General features: G+C 39.5%; 1 protein-coding gene across 1 annotated transcript in view; it reads left to right on the forward strand.

Annotated features, from left to right (window-relative positions):
• ADGB (androglobin) overlaps nucleotides 1-24,589 on the forward strand; it is a 248,133-nt gene that overhangs the window by 221,904 nt on the left and 1,640 nt on the right. The window contains exons 34-35 of the mRNA XM_008006725.3: nucleotides 21,030-21,126; nucleotides 21,689-21,872. Of these exons, the coding sequence (XP_008004916.3) occupies nucleotides 21,030-21,126; nucleotides 21,689-21,872 (281 nt within the window). The remainder of the gene's footprint in view (nucleotides 1-21,029; nucleotides 21,127-21,688; nucleotides 21,873-24,589) is intronic.

Consider the following 24,589-nt stretch of genomic DNA (forward strand, 5'->3'; position numbering starts at 1 on the left):
CTTATTATTTCCTTGTGGTGAGATCATTTAATATTCACTCTGTTAGCTATTTTGAAACATCCAATACACTGTTAGCTGTGTTCACCAAGCTGTGCAATAGAACACCAGAACCTATTCCTGCTAGCTAACTGAAACTAACTGTACCCTTTGACAAACATTTTCCCTTTCCTTGTCCACTACACTATGAGCCCCCAGCTTCTGGTAACCACCATCCTAATATCTGTATGTTCAACATTTTAGATTCCACATATAAATGAGACCATGCCGTATTTGTCTCTCTGAGGCTGGCTTTTTTACTTAGCATCTTGTCCTCCAGGTTTGTCCATAATGTTGCAAATGACAGAATTTTCTGTTTGTTAAAAACTAAATAGTATTCCATTGTGTCTACATACCACATTTTGAAAAATCCATTCATCTATTGATGGGTACTTTGGTCATTTCCCTATGTTAGCTGTTGTGAATAATGTAATGCACATACAAGTACAGACACCTCTTTCGCACACTTGTATTAATTCCTTTGGATATATACCCACAGGCAGGATTGCTGGATCATGTGGTAATTCTACTTTTAGTTTTTCAAATAATCTCCATACTGGTTTTTCAAATGGCTTGTAATTATTCCCAGTATCACCAAAGTGTACCTGAGTTCCCTTTTATCCACACTCTCACCAATGCTTGTTATCTCTCATCTTTTTTATAACAGCCAATGTAACAGGTATGAGGTAGTATCTCATTGTGGTTTTAATGTGCATTTTTCTGATGACTGGAGATGTTGATCATCTTTTTATATATGTGTTGGTCATTTGTATCTCTTCTTTTGAGTAATATCTATTCAGGTTCTTTACCCATTTTTTAATCTAGTTATTTGTTTTCTTAAGTAGCTTAAGTTCCTTGTATATATTGAATATTAGCCTCTTATCCAATGCATGATTTCTGAATATTTTAACTCAACCCATGGGTTGACTCATCACTTTTCATTGTTTCATTTGTACAGCAAAGGTTTTTGGTTTGGTACGCCCCACTTGTCTATTTTTACTTTTGTTTCTGTGTTCTTAGGATCATATTCAAAGAAAATATTGCCCACACTAATATCATGGGCTGTTTCTCCTCTTTTTCTTCTAGTAGTTTTATAGTTTCTGGACTTATGTTTAAGTTTTTGATCAATTTTGAATTGATCTTTTTTGGTTTTTGTTTTATTTTTAGAGAGGTTGGAGTACAGTGGCTCAATCATGGCTCACTGTAGCCTCAACCTCCCAGCCTCAATTCATCTGCCCACCTCAGCCTCCTGAGTAGCTGAGACTATAAGCACATGCCACTATTTCTGGTGAATATTTTATTTTTTATAGAGATGAGGTCTCACTATGTTGCCCAGGCTAGTCTCAAATTCCTGAGCTCAAGGAATTCTCCAGCCTCAGCCTCCTAAAATTCTGGGTTTACAGGCATGAGCCACCCTGGCCTGAGTTGATTCTTGCATAAAGGTCCATTTTACTTCTTTTGCATGTGAATATCAGGTTTTCCAAACACCATTTGTTGAAGAGATCTCTGTTTCCCATTGTGTGTTCTGTTCCATTTGTTTTCAGTTTAGTTTTTATTTTGAGACAGGGCCTTGCTCAGTCCCCCAAACTGGAGTTCAGTAGCACAGTAACAGCTCACTGCAGCCTCAACATCCTGGGCTCAAGCTATCCTCCCACCTTGGCCTTCCAAAGTGCTAGGATGACAGGCATGAGCCACCACACTCAGCCTCTATTCCATCTGTTGATGTGTCTGTTTTTATGCCAGCACCATGTTGTTTTGATTAGTATAGCATTGTAATGTATTTTGAAGTCTGGTGATGCCTCCCTCTTTGTTATTTTTGGTCCAGATGGCTTTGACTATATGGGACCTTTGGGGGTTCCATACAAATTTTAGGAATGTTTTTGTCTACTTCTCTGGAGAACGACATTAGAATTTTGGTAGGGATTGCATTTAATTTGTGGAATGCATTGAGTGGTATGAACATTTTAACATTAATTCTTCCAGTCTATGAACACAGGATGTTTTTCTATTTATTTATGTCACTTTCAATTTCTTTCATCAATATTTTCTTCAAGGCTGCACCAACCTCCACTCACGCAGTCTACACTGTGCTCTGAAACTAATAAGGTAATTTTTAAATTAAGAAAATTGACTGTAATCATGATTCATCAGTTTGCACCAGCCCAGGGGCAGTCACAGCATGGACTTTTTTTTTTACCCAGAGTCCCAGACCAGTATTGTAAGGCATGGAAGTTCATGCCCCAGTTTCAGCTCATCTGCTCCTAATTTATTCACACCTTTCAGAGTCTTTGGATATGTACAATAAAGTCTGCGTAGTTGTGAACAGGTATACTTTTGCATAGAGAGGAGAAATAAGAACAGAGAGGAAAGATAAAAGTCAGCAGGAAAGGAGGACCTAGACCAAGCAGCCTATCTCCAAGCACAAAATGTCTGCAAGACATTTCTCAAACACTTGAAAACATTTATTATCATTTTAATGTTTGCATGCCACTGTGTCCAGAGTTGGTTCCTTCCAGTGGGTTCGTGGTCTCCCTGACTTCAAGAATGAAGCCACAGACCTTCGCAGTGAGTGTTACAGCTCTTAAAGATGTCATGGACCCAAAGAGTGAGTGGTAGCAAGGTTTATTGTGAAGAGCAAAGGAACAAAGCTTCCCCAGCATGGAAGGGAACCCAAGTGGGTTGCTGCTACTGGCTGGGGTGGCCAACTTTTATTCCCTTATTTGTCCCCTCCCATGTTCCATTTCTGCCCTGTCAGAGTGCCCTTTTTTCAATCCTCCCTGCGATTGGCTACTTTTAGACTCCTGATGATTGGTGCATTTTACAGAGTGCTGATTGGTGCATTCTACAGAGTGCTGATTGGGGCATTTTACAAAGCACTGATTGGTGCATTTTACAATCCTCTTGCTAGCTACAGAGCACTGATTGCTACGTTTTTACAGCATGCCGATTGGTGCATTTTACAATACTCTTCTATGACAGAAAAGCTCTCCAAGTCCCCATTTGACCCAGGAAGTCCAGCTGGCTTCACCTCTTGATCCTCCCTCTAAACAGGACACCCCACCTGCTTTTGTGAATTGGGTGATGACTGCTCTAGCTACTTCCTGCTAGATGGGGGCAAAGAAGGGGCCCTGCAGTTGTAGTGTCCTCCAGAGGGGAGCTCTCTAAGCCAGTCAAAGGTCCAGGGGTCCTCAGTAGAAGTTGTGAGTTGAGCTTATTTGGGGTTCCATTTGTAAAACCATCTGTAGTTTGATGGCCTTGATGCTGGAGGAAACAAATTTGACAAAGAGGTTAAAAATACAGGGCCCGAAGGTGAGTAATAGCAAGATGGCTGTCGCAGGAACTAGAAAGGGGAGAAGCCATGTCGCCCAACTCCAGAAGCTGGTATAAGAGTTTGAAAGGTGTTGTCTGATTTCAGAAGCCTTTTCCTGTAAATGCCAGGCAGCGTTTCATACTATCCCTGACTGGTTAGTGTAAAAGCAACACTCCTCCCCTAAGAAGGTGCAAAGTCCTCTTTTCTCAGCAGTGAGGAGGGCTAGGCCTCGGTGGTTTTGGAGAGTCACTGCTGCCAAAGAGTCTATTTGGGATGGTAGAGTAAGCATGGATTTCATTATTTCTTGGAAACTGCCTGAGAAATCCTTTGAGAGTGTGTGGTAGTAGGATAATGAAGTAGATAGACTGGCTATTCTGGTTCCTGTAGCAGTGGCCTTTCCTAACCCTATAAGTAGGGGTATTAGTTGTATGACCCTGCACTGACAGATTTGAGCTTTGAGGGCCACTGATAGGGTCTGATTTCCTGGGGCAATGTCAATGTTGGGACTTAGGAAGACTAAGGTACAGGTGCCTGTCCAGTTGGTAGGGAGGCAGATATAGGTTGAAGTTCCACATAAGAAGAATATGCCTTGGCTTGATAGAACTGGTTGTGTACGTTAAAAAGGTGTGTGAGTTTGTTGTTTTCATTTTCCCATACCTGTAGAGTACTTGCCAAGGCAACTCCAGTGAGTGACTGGAAAGGGGTGTTGGGAGCAAACTGAGTGGCTCTCTCTCTGTGTTCTATTTTCCCATTGGAGGAAAAACCATTTTGTATCTACTAGGAACTATTCAAGAGAGTGATTGAAAGAGGGGATGAGAAGGCATTCATTAGTGGTGGGGGTGCCGCTGCAGTGGGTCCAGGGGTGAATGTTCATACAGGGAGTATGTTTGCCATTACAAAATCCAGATTGTTAAGTAGGAAGGAGGTGATTATTTTTGGAGGCCCTGAGAAGCGGACAAGCCATCTGAATGGAGCTCTTTGGGTGAGCTGGAAGTTACTATGATCAGTTGGAGCTTGAAGTTGTAGGTGTAATTACACTGATGGGATAGTAGATGCCCCATGGGCAGGCCCGATAACAGGTTGTGTTGGATACATAAAGGGGCTTGGAAAGTTAAGATGGTATTCATAGTCACAGGGCCATGTATGGACTTTTCATTGCTCATGTAGTAGGTGAGGTTAGAAATGTAAGAGCGTAAAAGCTGGATTGAGCATCCTTTTAGGGTATTCTTGGTCCTATCAGAGATGGGGAAGTCAGCTAATGATTGCATATTTAGAAGTTGGAAAGGGTCCTTTCCTTCATAATTGGGGTGGCGGGTTAAGTTAGTAAAGACACAGTTTTTTTTTTTTTTTTTTTTTTGTGGGAACGGGAGTGGCAATGTAAGCAGTGGCTGATAGAGAGATACAAAGCCACAGTCATTTGGCTGGGAAGGATTGGACTGGTTTAACAGAGAGTGGGCTAAGGTGAGAGTCTTGTAGAGGAAATTAGGAGCTAGTAGAAGGGGAGGGGCGACCATGTGGGGTATCCAAGGAAGCAGGAGGGATACATAGGCAAAGAGTAAGTAGGAAGGTAAAGAGGGTGCCCTGGAAGATGAGATCATTTTATCCAGTCTGAGTTAAAGGTAGGAGTAAATTGCTGTCAGAAGGAAGGAGGATAGAAAAAAAGGTTGACGTGATTAGGATTTCTGTCTTGGCAGAAGCTACAGTATATAGTCCTACTGCATAGAGTATGGTTAGTATACTGCTTAATAATGTGAAGAAACAGTAAAAGAATGCCATTAAAGGGGCAAGGAGAGGTGTTAAAGATTATACAGGTTTTCATTTATCTTTTTTAAGTAGGAAAAGGTTTTTCCTCAGGATCAGCTGTAGGAGCCTTTTTAGTCTGTGACGTTTCCTTCCAGAATAGGTGACGCAAGTCCTCCAACAGTTTGCAGGTGTATCAAGGCTGGTCTGGCTGATCTTGGGACTCCTGAACTGACGGTCCCGCAGGTTCGTCAGGGGGTGTCCAAAGTTTAACTCTGGTGTGGTGAATCCAAGATTCCCCTCCTGCCACCTTAAATGCAGCGGGGGTAGAGAGGATTACCAAATATGGTCCTTCCTACAAGGAATCCATGGATGGGGAGGTAGAGGAGAGGGACTTGACCAACACTAGATCTCCCAGTTGGAACAACTCTGTTCCCTTGTCTCTTTGACATCCTTCAGGTAGGTTTTTAGGGTTTTGTTGATATTTTGCCAGAGAAGTTATATCCTTGACCAAGTTGGCCATTTCCTGATCAAATAAGAGGTCATTTGTGAGAAAAGGTCATCCATACAGCATTTCATATGGACTGAGCTCCATTTTGTGAGGAGAATTTCAGATTCCCAGCAAGGCCATGGGCAAGAGAGTAGGCCATGGGAGATGAGTTTCTTGTGTTAGTTTCCTTAAGTGCCCCTTGAGTGTTTAATTTGCCTTCTCAACCTTCCCTGAGGATTGTGGCCTCCAGACACAGTGAAGGTGATGTTGTATCCCTAGCGCCCTGGAAATACCCTGAGTTACTGTGGCTTTAAAAGCCAGATTGTCACTTTGTAAGCTTTAGGGAAGCCCAAATCTAGGAATTATTTCATGAATTAGGACTTTAACCACTTCCTGAGACTTGTCTATCTTGCAGGGGAAGGCTTCTATCCAATTTATAAAGATATCAGCACAGACCAACAAGTATTGAAATCCCCTTGACTTAGGCATATGGGTGAAGTCTAACTGCCAGTCCTCCCTGGGATAGTGATCTATTCTTTCTTCCCCCAGAGTGGCCTTATGATGTACCAAGGGATTATTCCTTTGGCACACCTCACAGGCTTTGACTACTTGTTGGATGGTCTGGAGGAGATTTGACCCTGTAAACAGGGATTTGGTCATTTGATGAGTGTTCTCAATACCCATATGAAAGGTTTGGTGGAGGGCCTTAAGTATTTTCCACTGGCTGGCTTCAGATATGAGTACCTTTCCCTCTTCTGTCATTAACCACCCCAAGGGGAGAACACTATGCCCCCATGAAAGTCCTCATTCTGTTTTAATCAGGGAATACTGGGGCTTAATCTCTTGGAGAGGGTTGTTCCATGCCAAGGGTCCTTCCATAGGTATTTCTAATGGGAGATTCCACCTGGAAACAATTTTGGCCTCAGTGTCTGCCCGACGGTTTCCTTCTGCCTTTTCTCCTTCACCTTTTTGATGGCTTTGGCAATGTAAGACTGCCATCTCCTTGGGTTTTTGCACTACGTGCAATAACTTCATGATTTCCTTGTGGTATTTAATGGGGGTTCTCCCAGAGGTTAGGAACTCCCTTTCTTTCCATATTGCAGCATGGGCATGTAGGATTAGATAAGCATACTTGATATCTGTATACACATTTATTTCAGTTCTAAGGCTTGGGTAAGCACCACTAGTTCTGCTAACTGGGTGCTGGTCCCTGGGGGAAGAAGTTTAATTTTAAGTACTGTTACATCACTAACTATGGCATAACCAATGGCATATCCCATTCTCCACAAATCAACTTCCACCAGTACGTAAGTTAAGGTCAGGATTAGCTAAGGGGACTTCTAAGAGATCCTCTTGGGTGGCATACATCTGGGCTACAATTTGTTGGCAGTCATGCTCAATTGGTTCACCATCCTCTGGGAGAAAAGTAACAGGGTTGAGGACTGCACACATGTGTATGTGAAGCACCGATCCCTCAAAGAGTAGCACCCAGTATCTAAGCAGGCGGTTTTCTGATAGCCATAAGTTTCCTTTGGCACCTAATGTGCCATTTACATCATGAGTAGTCCAGACAGTGAGATCCTTTCCTTGTATTATTTTGATAGCCTCTGATACTAAGATGGCCACTGTCACACCTACCCATAAAGAATGAGGCTAGCCTTTTGCTACTGTATCAGTTTCCTTACTTAGGTATGCCACTGTTGTGGGATTGTCCCACGAATCTGAGTAAGAACTCCCAGAGCTATTCCCTCTCTCTCTGTGACATGTAAAAAGAAGTTTTGTCCTGTGGAAAGACCTAAGGCTGGAGCTTGTACTAGGGCCTGCTTTAAGGTTTTGAAGGCTGCTTCTGCCTCTGGTTCCCATTCTACTAGATGAGTATTTGCCCTCTGGGTCTCCTTGATTAGAGTATAGAGCAGCCTGGCCATCTTGCTGTATCTGGGGATCCATAGTCGGCAAAAGCCATGATCCCAAGGAACTCCCGCAACTGTTTTAATGTCTTAGGGTGAGGACAAGCCAGGATAGGCTGTATTTGTTCTTTGCTGAGGGCCCTGGTTCCTCTGGCTAAGATTAGGCCTAGATATTTGACTGGTTGTAGGCAGAGCTGGGCCTTCGATTTAGACACCTTGTACTCTTTGTTAGCTAGAAAATTCAAGAGATCTCAAGTAGCCTGCTGGAATAAGGCTTCCGAACTGGTAGCCAAAAGTAAATTATCCACATACTGAAGGACCAAAGAGCCTGGACTTGAAAAGTGGCCTAGATCTTGGGCCAGTGCCTGACCAAACAGATGAGGGATATCCCTAAATTCTTGGGGCAAGACCATACACCTGAGTTGGGACGTGTGGTCTGTGGGATCCTCAAAGGCAAAGAGAAACTGGGAGTCAGAGTGCAGGGGAATGCAGAAGAAGGCACCCATGAGGTCCAAAACAGTGAGCCATTATGCTTCCTCTGGTATTTCAGAGAAAAGGGTAGAGGGGTTGGGTACAACTGGATATAGAGGAATAACTGCCTCATTGATGAGTCTAAGATCTTACACTAGTCTCCAATGACCATTTGTTTTTTGTACTCCTAGAATTGGGGTGTTGCAGGGACTGCTGCATTTCCTTACTAAGGCTTGAGCTTTTAAATGTCTAACGATATTCTGTAATCCTTTATGAGTTTCGGGCCATAAGGGATATTACATTTCATAAGGAAAATTGGTGGGGTTTTAGCCTGATTTGGACTGGGCAGACATTTTTTGCCCTTCCAAATTGTCCTTCCAATGCCCAGACTTCAGGGTTGATTCCCTCTTCAAGTAGGGGACAACAAATGGGTAACTTGTTCACCATATTCACATAGATAATAGCTCCAGCTCTGGCTAATATGTCCCTCCCTAAGAAGGGTGTGAGACTTTAAGGCATAACAACAAAGGCATGTTAAAAGAGCAAAGTCTCCCAATTACAACTGAAGAGGTGGGAGAAATACCTGGTTATAGACTGTCCCAGGATTCCTTGGATGGTAATGGACCTCGAGCACAGCCATCCAGGAGAGGAGATTAACACTGAGAAGTCCACGCCAGTATCCAGGAGGAAGTCAATTTCCTGGCCCTCAATAGTTAAACTTACCTGGGGCTCAGTGAGGGTGATGATATGAGCTGGTGCTTGCCCTGGGCACCCTCAGTCCTATTGTTGAGTCATCTGGTTGGGGGATTCTGGACCAGAGAATCTTTGTTCTCTGGGGCAGTGTGCCTTCCAGTGATTGCTTTGGCATAGTGGACATGGGCAAGGGGGCAGCTTGTTTCTCACTGGACAATCTTTCTTAAAGTGTCCTTGCAAACCACACAGATAACAAACCCTACTAGGTGATTGGCCTGCTCCATTTTCTGTTCTCTCTGAACCACCAATATTTGTTTGTCTGAGGGCCATGACTAAAGCTACGGCCTTTCTCTGATCTCGCTTTTCCTTTTGGCCTATTTCTCTTGGTCCTTATTATAGAACACCAAGGTTGCCAGGTTTAATAATGCCTCCAGATTTTGTTCAGGGCCCAGGGCTCACTTTTGGAGCTTTCTCGTGATATCTGCAGCTGATTGGGTAATAAACTTATCTTTTAGGATCAATTGTCCCTCGAGGGAGTTGGGTGAGAGGGGAGTATATTTTCTTAAGGCACACTCGAGGAAGGCAGACAGATTTTCTTCCTTTCCGGTGGACATCATTGAATAATTCATGGATTTTTTCCTAATTCTCCTCTAGAACACAGGTCAACAGATGTTTGTGACTCCAGTCCCCATGATCTGAGTCAAGGTCCCACTGGGGATCCATACTGGGGATGGCTTGCTGACCAGTAGGCAATTTGTCCCTTTCTTCAGCTGTCACTCTATCATTTACTTGACTAAGATACCAGGTATCTTCAAACTCTCAGGCTGCAGCTAAAGCCACATTCTTTTCATTAAAGGCCAGGGTTTGATCGAACAATAGCATGACATCTCTCCAAGTGAGGTTGAAGGTTTGCCCTAGACCCTGTAGGACATCTATATACCTATCAGGATTATTTGAAAACTTCCTCAGGTCTACCTTGATCTGCTTTAAATCAGAGAAGGAGAAGGGGACATGTACCCGGGTTGGGGCAAATTCCACACTCCCTACAGCTTGAAGGGACATAACCGTTAGCCCAGGGGTTTAGTGGTCCCTTGGAGATTTCTTTGCTTATTTCCTTCTGGGTGGGGGAGATTAAAGGAGGCTTATCATTAACAGAAAGGGGAGCTGTAGGGAGGCTAGGATACAGAGGTAGGCTGAGAGGTCCTCCTGTGGAATGTAAATTGCAAGCTTTGCATAGTTGTGGATTATCCTTCAATGAAAAGAAAGCTTGGACAAAAGGTATTTCACTCCATTTGCTTTCCCTCTTGCAGAAAAGGTCAAGCTGCAGAATAGTATTGTAATTTATACTTCCCTCAGGTGGACATTTTTCCCCATCAGAGAGAGAATATTGGGGCCAGGCCATAGTGCAGAAAAAAGCTGCTTATTTTTCAGGGTTTGCAGGTCAAATTGGTCCCAATGTCTTAAGATGCATTTCAAGGGTGAATTTGTTGATGCCTGAGTGTTTTCCATCTGAAAGAAAAACTGCCCGCATTTTTATTGTTTGCTTGTTTCCCTGCCCAAGAACCTGCAACAATACCTGGACCCTGCTGTTCAGAATAGTTGCGCTCACCAAAGCAGCAGCAGAAACACTAGTTTTCCTCCTAGACCACAAAAAGGACCGAGGAAGGTTGGATTTAGCAGCCCTTACTGACGCATTCTCAAAAACATGCACCCTTGCCTTTCCTCTTAGACCCCAAAGAGGTCCGAGAAAAATTGGATTTAGTGACCCTTAATGACACATTCTCAAAAACCTGGTAGTTAGAGTCCTAAGCATTTTTTCAAGTTAGGATGGGGACCTTATCCTTGTCCTATAAAGATGATATGCCTCGAAATGGAGTGGAGGGCCATACCCTGAGGGAGGGAAGGGATCTACAGGGTTGAAAGAGTGACACCTTTTTTCCTCACTTCTCATCACATGAATAGGAAGGATATAATTTCTGAGACTCCTCATACCCTAGCTTCAGGAATAGCCTTTGTTAGGCCTGGTAGTCCAAGGAGGGATCCTAAAATTCCAGAGAGCCTCTCCCTGACAGACTTTGGGCAAAAATTATGTCTTTCTGATTGGTGAGGCCAGGTGCCTAAAGAAGGGAGCAGAGTCCTGAAATTTATATTAAAAAATCATCCTTAGAGGAGAAACTAGAAGAGCACCAAGGACAGGGAGTGGTTTTTAGAATCAGGACTAACCTCAGATAACATAAGTGGGAGGAAGTTTGTCTGACAGGCACTAGGACCCAGGAGGCAAGGGCCAGGATAGATAGGATAGATGGGTGAGTCTGGCTTGGGTGATGTAACTTTGAGAGTTCTGCCTATGGCTGCAGGCTCAACCAACTTTTTGTTGGGACCCCGGAGCTGAACGGCTTTCCTCTCTTTGTCCCTTGGCTCAGCCCATAAGTGCAGGAAAAGTGGACGCTTGTTCCAGGTAAACCAATGCTCCTGACTCCAAAGAGTTGGGGGTTGTTAGAGAGCCCTTTCCCTGAAAGCCTGATACCCATGTCTTTAGTCCGGCAGCTGCACTAGTCACTTTTAACTGGCCAACAGGTGCCCAGTGTTTAGTCCCCGAATTCTAAGGAAAAATAGGACAGAATAGCAAGTGAAGGGGGTCCGGTGGTACTCACTGCTTGGCAATATCCCAGACGAGCCCCCATAATGTCTGAAGTTTGTTCCTTCTGGTGGGTTTGTGATCTTGCTGACTTTAAGAATGAAGCTGTGGACCTTCACAGTGAGTGTTACAACTCTTAAAGATGGCATGGACCTAGAGAGTGAGTAGTAGCAGGTTTATTGTGAAGAGTGAAAGAAAAAGCTTCCATAGCATGGAAGGGGACCCAAGCAGGTTGCCACTGCTGGCTGGGGTGGCCAGCTTTTATTCCCTTATTTGTCCCCTCCCATGTTCCATTTCTGTCCTATCAGAGTGTCCTTTTTTCAATCTTCCCCACAATTAGCTACTTTTAGACTCCTGATGATTGATGCATTTTACAGAGCGCTGATTGGTACATTTTAAAGAGTGCTGACTGGTGCATTTTACAGAGAGCTGATTGGTGCATTCTACAGAGTGCTGATTGGTGCATTTTACAATTCTCTTGCTAGCTACAGAGCACTGATTGGTACATTTTTACAGAATGCTGAGTGGTGCATTTTACAATCCCCTTGCTAGCTACGGAGCACTGATTGATGCGTTTTACAATCCTAGCTACAGACTGCTGATTGGTGAGTTTTACAATCCTCTTGTAAGACAGAAAAGTTCTCCAAGTCCACACTTGGCCCAGGAAGTCCAACTGGCTTCACCTCCCACCATCAAGGAAAACTGACTTCCCCTCCCTCCAAGAAGAGGTGTGCCATTGTAGGATTCCAGCACTGAAACACTGCCATGTACCCCAGGAGCTATGGTTGTAGAGTAATCCAGTTTTGGAACCTAGGTTCAGATGCTGAGCTCTTTTCAGGATCTCTGTGTGTGGGCATACATGTGCCTGTTGTTGGTAGGTCACCTCTTGGTACTTACTCCTGGAGAAGCATCACTCATGAAAGACTATAGATTATAGATCTTTTGAGAGATTTCTGTCGTTTGGCTCCTACATTGTTATAGATATTCATAACTCCTCAAAAGTTGTCTTATTTTTCAGCTTCTTGTTTTCATGTGTTGAATCATGTAGAACAACTTCTCTTGTAAAAGGCATATAAACAATACCATTACAGATCTCACTTCCAAGCTTTGCTCCCCAACTACAAGTTGTCATCAAGAATCCAGTGATTTTGTTAGCTTTCCCTTTTACCTCTCGGTACCTTGGAATCCACCTCTTCCAGAGGTTGGAGGTAATATTGGTCCTTATTCTCAAATATTTTTCCCTGACCTCAGGACCAGTCAAATATTATTCACCATGTCTTTTGACTCTCATACTATCACAATGAAGTTTTTTTCTATCACTCTGTTGCAAATGGAAACATTTGTAAAATACAATAAAAATGACCCAGCAATGTGTAATTGCTATAAAATATTTAAAACTCATTCTCACTTTCAGAATTTATCCCACAAAGGACCAATTTGCAGATGGAAGATGGTACACACACACACACAACTCACATTGAGCATATTATTCTAGAGGCCCAAGGACATCGTACTAGGCTCACAACCTATTCTGAAATAGCATAGCTTTGTAGATGGGTATCCAAGTGAACCTTATCTGCCTCTTTCCCTCTTTCTCTATTTAAATATAAATACTATGGAAAGATATAAGAAAACACAAACATCTAATCAGGAAATATTTTCTTTTCAGTCAGAGTCAGCAGAACTGGTGACTTACAGAAACAATCCAAGTTTGAAATGCCAAAAATACACCCAACATAAGTAAATTCACAAGAAAGGCAAATGAATTTTAGAAATCCAAGATCTCATAAAACCATGATGAAAAAAGAAGTTATGGCCCACTGGTTTCTAAAAGAGTCATATTATTAAAATGTTAATACTTGGGGGATGTTTTATTTCATGTTATAAAATGGAAAACATGAATTTTTTCTATATTTTACTAATAGATCAGTGTTGGGATTTATATTATTATTTTCTCACAAGTTTACCATGATTTTATATATTTTTGAAAAAAATGAAAAAATAATTTGGATATTATGGTTTTTTATATTTTTAAAAGTTTGTAGTAAATTACATTTCTGAATGAGTTATAACTTCTAACAAATTATAAATTAATCAATTTTCCATATTACTGTAGCCTATTACAACCACATTTACATACAAAATTAAATAGTTAAGGAAAGGGGACTGGGACCTGTGGAATTGGAGAGTGAGGACTTGACACAACTTCTCCCGAAAAAAAGCAGGAAGCAAAAATAAACTAGAAAGAAATATATACTAAAATGTTTTAGAAACCTAAAAATGAACTGAGGGCATAAAGCTAAATAAAAAATAATTACTAAAACTAAGAACAATGACAAAAAAAGGAATCTAATTTTATTCATTTCCTATTGATTTTGTAACAAATAACCACAAATTTCATGATTTAAAGTAATACAAATTTTTTTATCTTGTATTTCTGAAAGGCACTAATGTTAAAATTAATGTGTTGGCAGGCCTGCATTCCTCTTACAGGCTACAGGGAAAAATCCATTTCCTTTTCCACCTTCTAGGGCCACCTGACTTCTTGGCTGTGGCTTGATTCTCATATTCAAGGCCAGCAGGACAGCATCTTCAACTCTCTCTGTCTCTCTCTCTCTCTTGCCCCTTCTTCCATGCCCATTGTCTTTTCTCCTTCTTTGACTCTTCGGCTATCTCCATCTTTTCCCTATAAGGGCTCTTGTGATTATATTGTGCCCACCTGAATAATTCAGAATATTTTTTTTTTCCATTTTAAGATCCTTAATCACATCTGCAAAGGTTTTGTCATATAAGGTTACACAGTCACAGGTTCCAGGGATTAGGATGTAGGCATCTTTGGGGGTGTATTAGTTTCTCTACCAAACTTGGTAGGAACAGTGGGGATCTGTGGCATATTAACATGGGGTTCTCTCATCAGTTCCAAGGTTTATAGCACAGCAACCATGAGGACCAGCAGTCTTGATATCAATGCTAGATGGGGGCTTATCTGATTTGAGGCTTCATGGAAAGTCCCCATGCCCACTGACATTGTTGAAAGCAATGGGGAACTTGGTGGCAAACAACTGGGAATAGCCAACATCACAGCTGCCTGAGACTGTAATACTGGCCAAGGAGCAACAGATCTGCCAAAAATAAGACAGGGAGATCTGAGTAATGTAAGAGCCATCGTGGGCTTTGATAAGCTTCTAATATTTTGGGGCACCTGAATGGCTACATACATGTTGGGAATGTGTGCACACTCAGGAGAGACTACAGAGGGTCCATCTTATCTTCTTGTCCTTGTTTCAGTATGAGACTTTAAACCAGTGAAAGTGGGGACAGCTTTGTACACTGCCAGAACTTTGAATGTGTACTCTAAAATACATAAAGATCTCCTTGTCAAGAGTGGAAGCTATACTGAATCAAGGTGTTTAAGAGAAATCTTCGAGAAAATATTGTATAACCACTATTCTGACCGACTGGTGACTCCAAGGAATCTAGGATTAAAAAGAAAAAATAAAAATTAAAGAAAATCGTTACAAACATCATTATCTGAAAATTGCAGGGGAAATAAGACTCTACAAGCAAATTACTAAGTAAATAAACAACTAAACAAAGAAAAGACACAATAATCCCTTGGGGAATCAGAATGCAGAGTAACTATAATGTATTAAATCAATTGCACATGGGAACAGGCAAAAATTTCATGACAAAGACACCTAAAAGCAATTGCAACAAAAGCAAAAATTAACAAGTAGAATCTTATTAAACTTAATAGCTTCTGCACAGTAAAAGAAACTATCAACAGAGTAAACAACCTACAGAAAGGGAGAAAATTTTTGCAACTCTCCATCTGACAGGTTGTAATATTCAGCCTCTATAAGGAACTTAAACAAATTTACATGAGAAAAACAATCCCATTAAAAAGTCGGCAAAGGACATGAACAGAGGTTTTTCTAAAGAAGTCATACATGCAGCCAATAAGCAAATGAAGAAAAGCTCAATGTCACTGATCATTGGAAAAATATATATTACAACCACAATGAGATACTATCTCACACCAGCCAGAATGGCTATTATTAAAAAGTCCAAAAATAACAGATGCTGGTCAGGCTGTGGAGAAAAAGGAACATTTATACATTGTTGGTGGGAGTGTAAATTAGTTCAACCATTTGATCTAGCAATCCCATTACTGGGTATATACCCAGAGGAATATAAATCATTCTACCATAAAGACACATGCATGTGAATGTTTGCTGCAGCACTACTCACAAAGATATGGAAGCAACCTAAATGCCCATCAGTGACAGACAGGATAAAGAAAATGTGGTACATATGCACCATGGAAGTCAAACTGTCCCTGTTTGCTGATGACATGATGGTATACTGAGAAAACCCTAAAGACTCATCCAAAAAGTTCCTGGATCTGAAAAATGAATTCAGTAAAGTTTCAGGATGCAAAATCAATGTACATAAATAAGCAGCACTGTTATACACCAGTAGCAACCAAACTGAGAAACAAATCAAGACTCAATCCCTTTCATAATAGCTGCAAAGAAAAAAAAAAAAAAAAAAAAAAAAAAAAAAAAAAAAAAAAAAAAAAAAAACACTTAGGGATTTACCTAACCAAGGAGGTGAAAGAGCTCTACAAAGAAAACTATAAAACACTGCTGGAATAAATCATACATGACACAAACAAATGAAAACACATCCCATGCTCATGGATGAGTAGAATCAATATTGTCAAAATGACCATACTGCCAAATGCAATCTACAAATTCAATGCAATTCCCATCAAAATACCATCATCATTTTTCACAGAACTAGAAAAAAGAATCCTAAAATTCATTTGGAACCAAAAAAGAGCCTACATAGTGAAAACATGACCAATCTGCATAGCCAAAGCAAGACTAAGCAAAAAGAAAATATCTAGAGGCATCACATTGCCCAACTTCAAACTATACTGCAAGGCTATAATTACCAAAACAGCAAGGTACTTTCATAAAAACAGACAATGGAACGGAATAGAGAACCCAGAAATAAAGTCTATTACTTACAGCTATCTGATCTTCAAAAACCAAACAAAACAGAAAGTGCAGAAAGGACATGCTATTCAACAAATGGTGCTGGGATAATTGGCAAGCCATATGTAGAAGAATGAAATTGTATCCTCATCTCTCATCTCTCATCTTATACAAAAATCAACTCAAGATGGATCAAAGACTTAAATGTAAGACCAGAAACCATAAAGACTCCAGAAGATAACATCAGAAAAAGCCCTTAGGCAAAGATTTCATGACCAAGAACCCAAAAGCAAATGCAACAAAAACAAATGATAAATAGATGGGACTTAATTAAACTAAAAAGCTTCTGTACAACAAAAGAAATAATCAGCAGAGTAAACAGACAACCCACAAAGTGGGAGAAATTCTTCCCAAACTATGCATTCAACAAAAGACTAATATCCAAAATCTACAAGGAACTCAAATCAGCAAGAAAAAATAACAACCCCATCAAAAAGTGGGCTAAGAACATGAATAGACAATTCTCAAAATAAGATACACAGATGGCCAACAAACGTATGAAAAAATGCTCAACATCACTAATTATCAGGGAAATGCAAATCAAAACCACAATGTGATACTACCTGATTCCTGCAAGAATGGCCACAATCAAAAAAACAAAAAATAATAGATCTGGGTGTGGACATGTTGAAATGGGAGCACTTTTATACTGCTGGTGGGAATGTAAACTAGTACAACCACCATGGAAAACAATGTGGAGATTCCTTAAAGAACTAAAAGTAGAACTACCATTTGATCCAGCAATACCACTACTGGGTATCTACCCAAAGGAAAAGAAGTCACTATATGAAAAAGACACTTGCACACACATGTTTATAGCAGCACAATTTGCAATTGCAAAATACAGAACCAGCCCATCAACCAACCCATCAATCAAACAACCCATCAACCAACAAGTAAAATGTGGTGTATATACACACACACACATATACATATATATGTTTATATGCATATATGCACACACCATGGAATACTACTCAGCCATAAAAGGAAATGAAGTGATGGCATTCACAGCAACCTGGATGCAGTTGGAGACCATTATTCAAAGTGAACTAACCCAGGAATGAAAAATGAAAGATTGTATGTTCTCACTTATAAGTGGGAGCTAAGCTATGAGAACACAAAGGCATAAGAATGACACAATGGACTTTGGGGACTGGGGGAAGGGTGAGAAGAAGGTGAGGGCTAAAAGAGTACACATCGGGTACAGTGTACAGCTCAGGAGATGGGTGCACCAAAATCTCAGAAATCACCACTAAACAATTTATCCATATAAACAAGCATTACCTGTTCCCAATAAACCTATTGATAATAAATAAGTAAATAGTTGGAGATTCAGCAGTGAAAAAAAAAAAAACAAGTTGGATAGAAAGTAATAAAGTAGGCCTAAAGAAAGAAGAAGGAATAAAAAAATTTTAATGAGACAGAAAACAAAGGAAATAAAGAAAATTCATCAAAATTAAGGCAAATTTAAACACATTCACAATAAACAAGCACTTGTTTGTGCTTGCTTGATAATTTGTTTCCAGATGATCTGCCTTAAAACAAATACTAAAGGAAGTCCTTCAGGCTGAAAGAAGGTGACATCCAAAGGGAACTCATAGCCACAAAGAAAGGTAATTATGTAGGTAAATTTTAGAAGACAACATAAATAGATTTTCCATTTTTTTTACTTATTTAACAAATAATTTTTATAAAACTATATTGTTGGGCTTATAATGTACAAACATATATAACAATAATGCACAAACAGTGGGAGAAGGAACAAAGAAAGAAAACTCACAATAAACTGGTAATACAAGGGGATTTCCTCAGACTGATAAAGGATAATTATGAAAAACCTATAGTAACCATCATACTTAATGGTGAACCACTGAATAATTTCAGCCTAAGGTCAAGAACAAGGCAGAATGTCTACTGTAACCACTTACATTCAACATTTTAATGGAGGTTCTTGCTAGTTCAATCAAGAAAGAGAAATGAAACACGTCAATCTTAGAAACAAAAAAGTAAAACTCTATTCTCAGACAACACTCTCCTATATGCTAAAATTCTAAGAAATCAGAAAAAGAAAAACAATGAATAAGTGAGTTTGGCAGGGTCACATGATGAAAGATTGGTAAACATAAATCAATTTTATTTCTATGTATTATTGATGAACAATCAAAATTGAAATTGAGAAGAAAGTGTTATTCACAACAGCATCAATAATAAATACATGGAAATAAATTTAACCAAGTGTAGAATTTATGTATTGAAAACTACAAAACATCACCAAAGGAAATTTTACATTATCTAAATAAAGAGATCATTTATGCTTTGGACTATAAGACCTAATGTTCAGATAGTAATACCCCTCAAATTGGTATGTAGATTCAGTATAATCTCTATCAAAATCATAGTAGACACTTTACAGAATTTGATATGCTAATCCCAAAACTTATATGAAAATGCAAAACAACAACAACAAAAACGAGAATGGCAAAATAATTTTGAAAAAAAAAAAGATCCAAGTGGGAGAGGAACTCACTCAACTTGATAAAGACTTTCTACAAAAAAACCTATGGCTAACATTAATGGTGAGGAATTAGAAGCTTTCTCACTAAGATCAGGAGCAAGCCAAAGATGTCCTCTGTTACTACTCTTTTTCAACATGTACAAGAACTCCTAGAAAATACAATAAGACAAGGAAATGAACTAAATAGATATAATAATTGGGAAGAAAGAAAGAAAACTCCTGGCCAACGTGGTGAAACCCCAACTCTACTAAAAATACAAAAATTAGCTGTGTGTGGTGGCACGTGCCTGTAATCCTAGCTACTCGGGAGGCTGAGGCAGGAGAATCGCTTGAACCAGGGAGGCGGAAGTTTCTGTGAGCCGAGGTCGCGCCACTGCACTCCAGTCTGGCGACAGTGACACTCTGAAAAAAAAAAAAAAAAAAGGGAAGGAAGGAAAAGAAAGAGAGAGAGGGAGGGAGGGAAAGAAAGAAAAAGAAAAGAAAGAAAGAGAGAGAGAAAGAGGAAGGAAGGAAGGAAGGAAGGAAGGAAGGAAGGAAGGAAGGAAGGAAGGAAGGAAGGAAGGAAGGAAGGAAGGAAGGAAGGAAGGAAGACTGTATTTGTTTGCACATGGTGTGATTGTGTAATAGATGTACCACTCTGGTAAGGGATGTTAATAATGGGGGAGGCTATGTGTGTATGGGAGGAAGGGGGATGTGGGATATCGCTGTATGTACTTCCTGTCAATTTTACTGTGAAACGTAAAACTGTTTCTTTTGTTGTTGTTGTTGTTGTTGTTGTTGTTGTTGTTGTTGTTGTTTTCTGAGACAGGCTCACTCTGTCGCCCAGGCTGGAGTGCAATGGCAAGATCTTGGCTCACTGCAATCTCTGCCACCCGGGTTCAAGCGATTCTCCTGCTTCAGCCTCCCGAGTAGCTGGGATTACAGGCGGCTGCCACTGTGCCCAGCTAATTTTTGTATTTTTAGTAGAGACGGGGTTCCACCATCTTGGTCGGGCTGGTCTTGAACACCTGACCTCGTGATCCACCTGTCTTGGCCGCCCAAAGTGTTGGGATTACAGGCGCGAGCCACCGCACCCGGCCCTAAAACTGCTCTTAAAAATAAACTCTTTTCTTTTTTTAATGAACCAAGCGGGGAGATTTTTACTATGTAATTTCAAAATTGGTCATAAAGTTAAAAATAATGATCAAAACACCATGGTTTGATACTTTCTTTAAAAGTTAAAGAATTTTACCATATGACCCAGTAATCCACTCCTACTTACATAAAATGTCCAGGAAAGACAAATCTGTAGAGACATAAATAGATTAATGATTGCCTGGAGTTTGTGGTGAGAATCAAAGGGACTATTATAGGACAAAAGAGAGATCTTATTTGAATGATGAAAATGTTTTAAAACTGGATTTTGTTGATGGTCACACAACTTGGTAAATTTACTAAGAAGTATTGAATTAGAACCTTAAAATGGTTGAATTTTATGTATGTAACTTACACATCAGTAGTTATTTTTAAAAATAGTCAGTGGTCTGGAAATGCTGAAAAGTTAATATGCTAGACTTAAGTCTCTTAAATCTGTTCTTGTGGGCTCACTACTGGTCTGTGGATTAAAAAGCTGCTGCTAATTTGATTTTCAGTGTTTATCTTTTATATATTGCCTACTCCACTGGACTGTAAGTTTATTGAAGGTAAAATACTATTTTCAGTATCTCAGTATAAATATGTAAAAAATCTATTTATATCCCAAGCCCGGTAGTACTTAGCGTAGCATTCAGGCAAAGCCCAGTCTCATTAAATACTGGGCCATTTAACTTGTTAATAATGAAATTTTGTAACTTAATATAAGACTTGTTCTTATTAATGGAGACTAATCCTCCTCCATTTAACTGTGATTAGAATAGCATTTTGTTAATTTTTCATTTTTGTCATCTTTATTTAACTAAAAGCATAGTAACACCAGCTAGAGGATAAACAAAATATAAGCATATAATTATATATTATTAACATTGTATTAAATAAGACAAGAAGACAAGTCCAATCAATGGTTGTTTACAATAGAAAATATTATTTTCAATTAAAATGAGATATAGTCATTTAGTTAGTCATTATTGATTATTTTTTAAAGCCTAGGGTTTTTGTTATGTGTGTATGTGTGTGTGTGTTTTAAAGAAACAGGACCTCGTACACGATCTCCAACAATTTTGGAAACATCTCCACGACTTATTCGAAAAGCACTAGAATTTATGGATTTAAGTCAATATGTTCGGTAAGTTTTCATAAACATGATTGATGCAGACAACTGTGTGTTTTGTTAAATCAATTATTAAAATATTTAAATGTTTTCTGTAAAGATTTAATTTGAGGCCTGATTAAGGTGAGATGAGCTACAGAAAATGTCTATCACACCTGCTACCATTATTTAATTAGATTCAATTTTTAATAACTAGATGATAGGAGTAATATAAATGTATTAAGCATATTTATAAGTTTGGAAACATTGTCAAAATTACTTAGCTGCATAAATTCAAAAGGAAAACCTACAAGATATTCTCATAGTTTTGAACACAAGTTTCACAATCACCTCATCAAGTGGTGAATCCAAATTTACTGATATTCTCCAAAATATTTTCCTAAAATATTAGCGAGTCAATAAATGGACCATAGCATATCCAGAAAATAACCATTTATTTTTTTTCTATCCCTAATGTTTTATTTGACTCAGACCACCACACTGTTGATATGATTTAAAATTGTTTGCCATCTAAAGTGAAGCTTATTCCAGAGTTCCCAAATGAAATTTGTATCTTTTGATGATATTTTGTATCAAGGAAAACAGATACAGATCCTCTGCTGCAAACAGATGAATTAAATCAGCAGCAGGCAATGCAGAAGGCAGAAGAAATTCATCAGTTTCGACAGTACAGGAGCAGAATCCTTAGCATTCGAAACATTGACCAAGAAGAGCAGTTGAAGTTAAAAGAAGAAGTCCTGGATATGTATAAGGAAATGCGGGTGAGTCTAAGAGCACATACATAGATTATAGTTGGCAAATTCTTTCATAACATTAAAAAGAAATTATACAATTAAATAATATTTGTACAGAAATGTCTTGAAAACATAGGTTTTTATGATTCACAACTTCTAGGAAAACATCACAAATTTGATTCTATACATCTCGCCTCACTCCCTCCCTAAAATCCCTCTAAAATGCAGTGTTGGGAATCTATGCTCAAAGATGGGAAGAAAAGGAGAGAAGACAACAACAAAATTATTTGTTCAAATTGGAAAATAACTGGATTAAGATCACATTAACCGGCTTGAGACACACGAATCCTAAACTGGCAGTGGGAAAAGTCTTAACAAGCCCATTAGCTCCTCAGAATTCCTACAGAATCCCTCAAAGGCTCAGCAGTTGGTGGCACCAGATATGTTAGGAAGTAAAAGTGAAGTAGGAGGAAAATGAAAATAGTGGGTTTGTTCAGTTTAAGGCTATTTAGGAATTGCAGATCACTACTTCAACTTTTTGCATCCAGATTATTGTCAACCCTTCACCCCAGCAGAAGAATAGATGTCCGTTAGTTAGAGATGGCAACTTTATTGAAAGTGGGAATATCATACTAGAAAAGGGGAAATTCAATAAATGTATATGGATAACTTCCCACTATGGAGAATGAGAATCTTTTTTTCTCCCTCCTCCCTGCAACACACACGCACACACCCCTACGCATTCCCAAAGTCACTAAAGCCTATAGGACATTCTAAATATTTTAGCTACAGTGAGACTGTCATTTCCAGTAATGGCTCATGTGAGGAATGTTCCCATTTGACATCTCTTCTTGTTAGTCCAATAGGCACCTCAAACAGAACCTTTCTAAATCCAAATTCAAGAATGCTCGCCCTCCTACCCATCTCAGCGCAAACATGTCACCCCACCAAGATTCTCCATCTCGGCCAATACTAATTACATTCTTTTAGTTGCTCAAGCAGAGACTATGGAGACATCTTTGACTTCTCTCACTCCTCACGTGCAATCAGTTGTCGGAACCTCTCAACTCTACGTTGAAAATATATCCAGAATTTGATGATTTCTTACTATCTCTGTTCCCACCATCCTAGCCTAACCTGTCATTCTTTCTTATTCAGAGGATTGCTACAGCCCAGTTACTAATCTAACTGCTTCCGTCTTTGCCCCTCCGCAATGTGGTCTCTGCTTTGCCACCAAAACAATTGTACCAATCACGACAAACTAGGCTTATCCTGTGGTAACAAAACCCCCAATATCACAGTGGCCTAACATAGTGTTTGGTAAACTCATTTTCTGTAAAGGGCCAAACAGTAAATATTTATGTTGCATCTACTCAACATTACCAATTTTTACACAAAATCACAGATAATACCTAAATAAATAGGATAATAGCAAAATAAATAAAACTTTACTTAGAAAAACAAGCAATAAGCCAGATTTACTTTACAGGCTTAAGTTCACTAACTCTGGCTAAAAACAGTAAAACAGCATTTCTCATTCTAGCTATGTGTCCAGTGTGGTTCAATAGAGCATTCTTTTACTTATTAAGATCCCTAGGCTGAAGGAGCTTCCATAGAGACACTTCTACCATGATTATTACAACAGGGGAAGAGAACATGGGGAATTGCACATTGGCTGTGACTATTTCTACCCAGAAATGGCACATTCATTTGCACTCATATTTCACTGATCAGATCAAGTCACATAGTCACATACAACTTCAAAGAAGGAACCTGCTTTGATGAGACCTTGATATCAAACTTGTAGCATCAAGCACTGTGAGGCAATGCATTTCTGTTGTTTAAACCCAGTTTGTGGTTCTTTGTTACAGCAGCCCCAGCAAACTAATAAAGAGGGAGGGCAATGCTACCAGGTACCTGGAAGATAACCAGCAATATTTTGTGAATTACACTAATGGTTATCATAATGCATATTTAAAATGAAGGTAGAATCATTTCACTTCCCTAATGGCTTTACGTTTTGTTAAGAAAAAAGCCAAAATCTTCATTATAACTTCCAGAACTTTCCTCTCTGTTCTTTTTATCAACCTTTTCCCAAGCTGACTTTGCCTTTCCACTAACAGCAAGGCATGTTCCCACCTCTGGGCCTTTGACCTCTGCGCCTCTTCCTGGAATATTCTTTCCCCAAAGTGTAAAATGGTTTACATTTTCCTTTTATGAGCTCTCTCCTCTAGGGTAACTTATTAGAGAGATCTTCACCAGCTGCTCTTTCAAAATTAGTACCCTCAAAATTTGTGTGATTGTGCCTAGCCTTATTTTTCTTTAAAGCATTTACCCTGCATGTGCATTTATTTATGGGTGTATGAAAATGTAGATATAAATACTATGCTTTCATTTTTGATTGTTCTCTGCTAGAATATAGACTATATGTGGACAGATACTCTGTTTAGATTCACTGTTGTTGTCCCCAGAACTTCAGAGGAATGTCTACTTTGCAAAAGTTTGTTTAATTAATGAATCAGTAGATCAGTGAATGGATATTAAAATTGTATAAGTTTAATTTATCATGCAGGAAATAATTTAGATTAGATTAGAAAACAAAAGGGAATTTCAGGATTCCTGTTTGTGGTTTTTGTGTGTAATAACCAAGAAAAATGCTGCAGATGGAGAGGAAATGGGGAAAAAGTACTAATTCAGACAGCTTCGAGTTCACACCCATTCATTTATGTGTGAGGCACAGAGAA

Source organism: Chlorocebus sabaeus, chromosome 13, assembly GCF_047675955.1.
Source record: "Chlorocebus sabaeus isolate Y175 chromosome 13, mChlSab1.0.hap1, whole genome shotgun sequence".
Classification (NCBI taxonomy): Eukaryota; Metazoa; Chordata; class Mammalia; order Primates; family Cercopithecidae; genus Chlorocebus; species Chlorocebus sabaeus.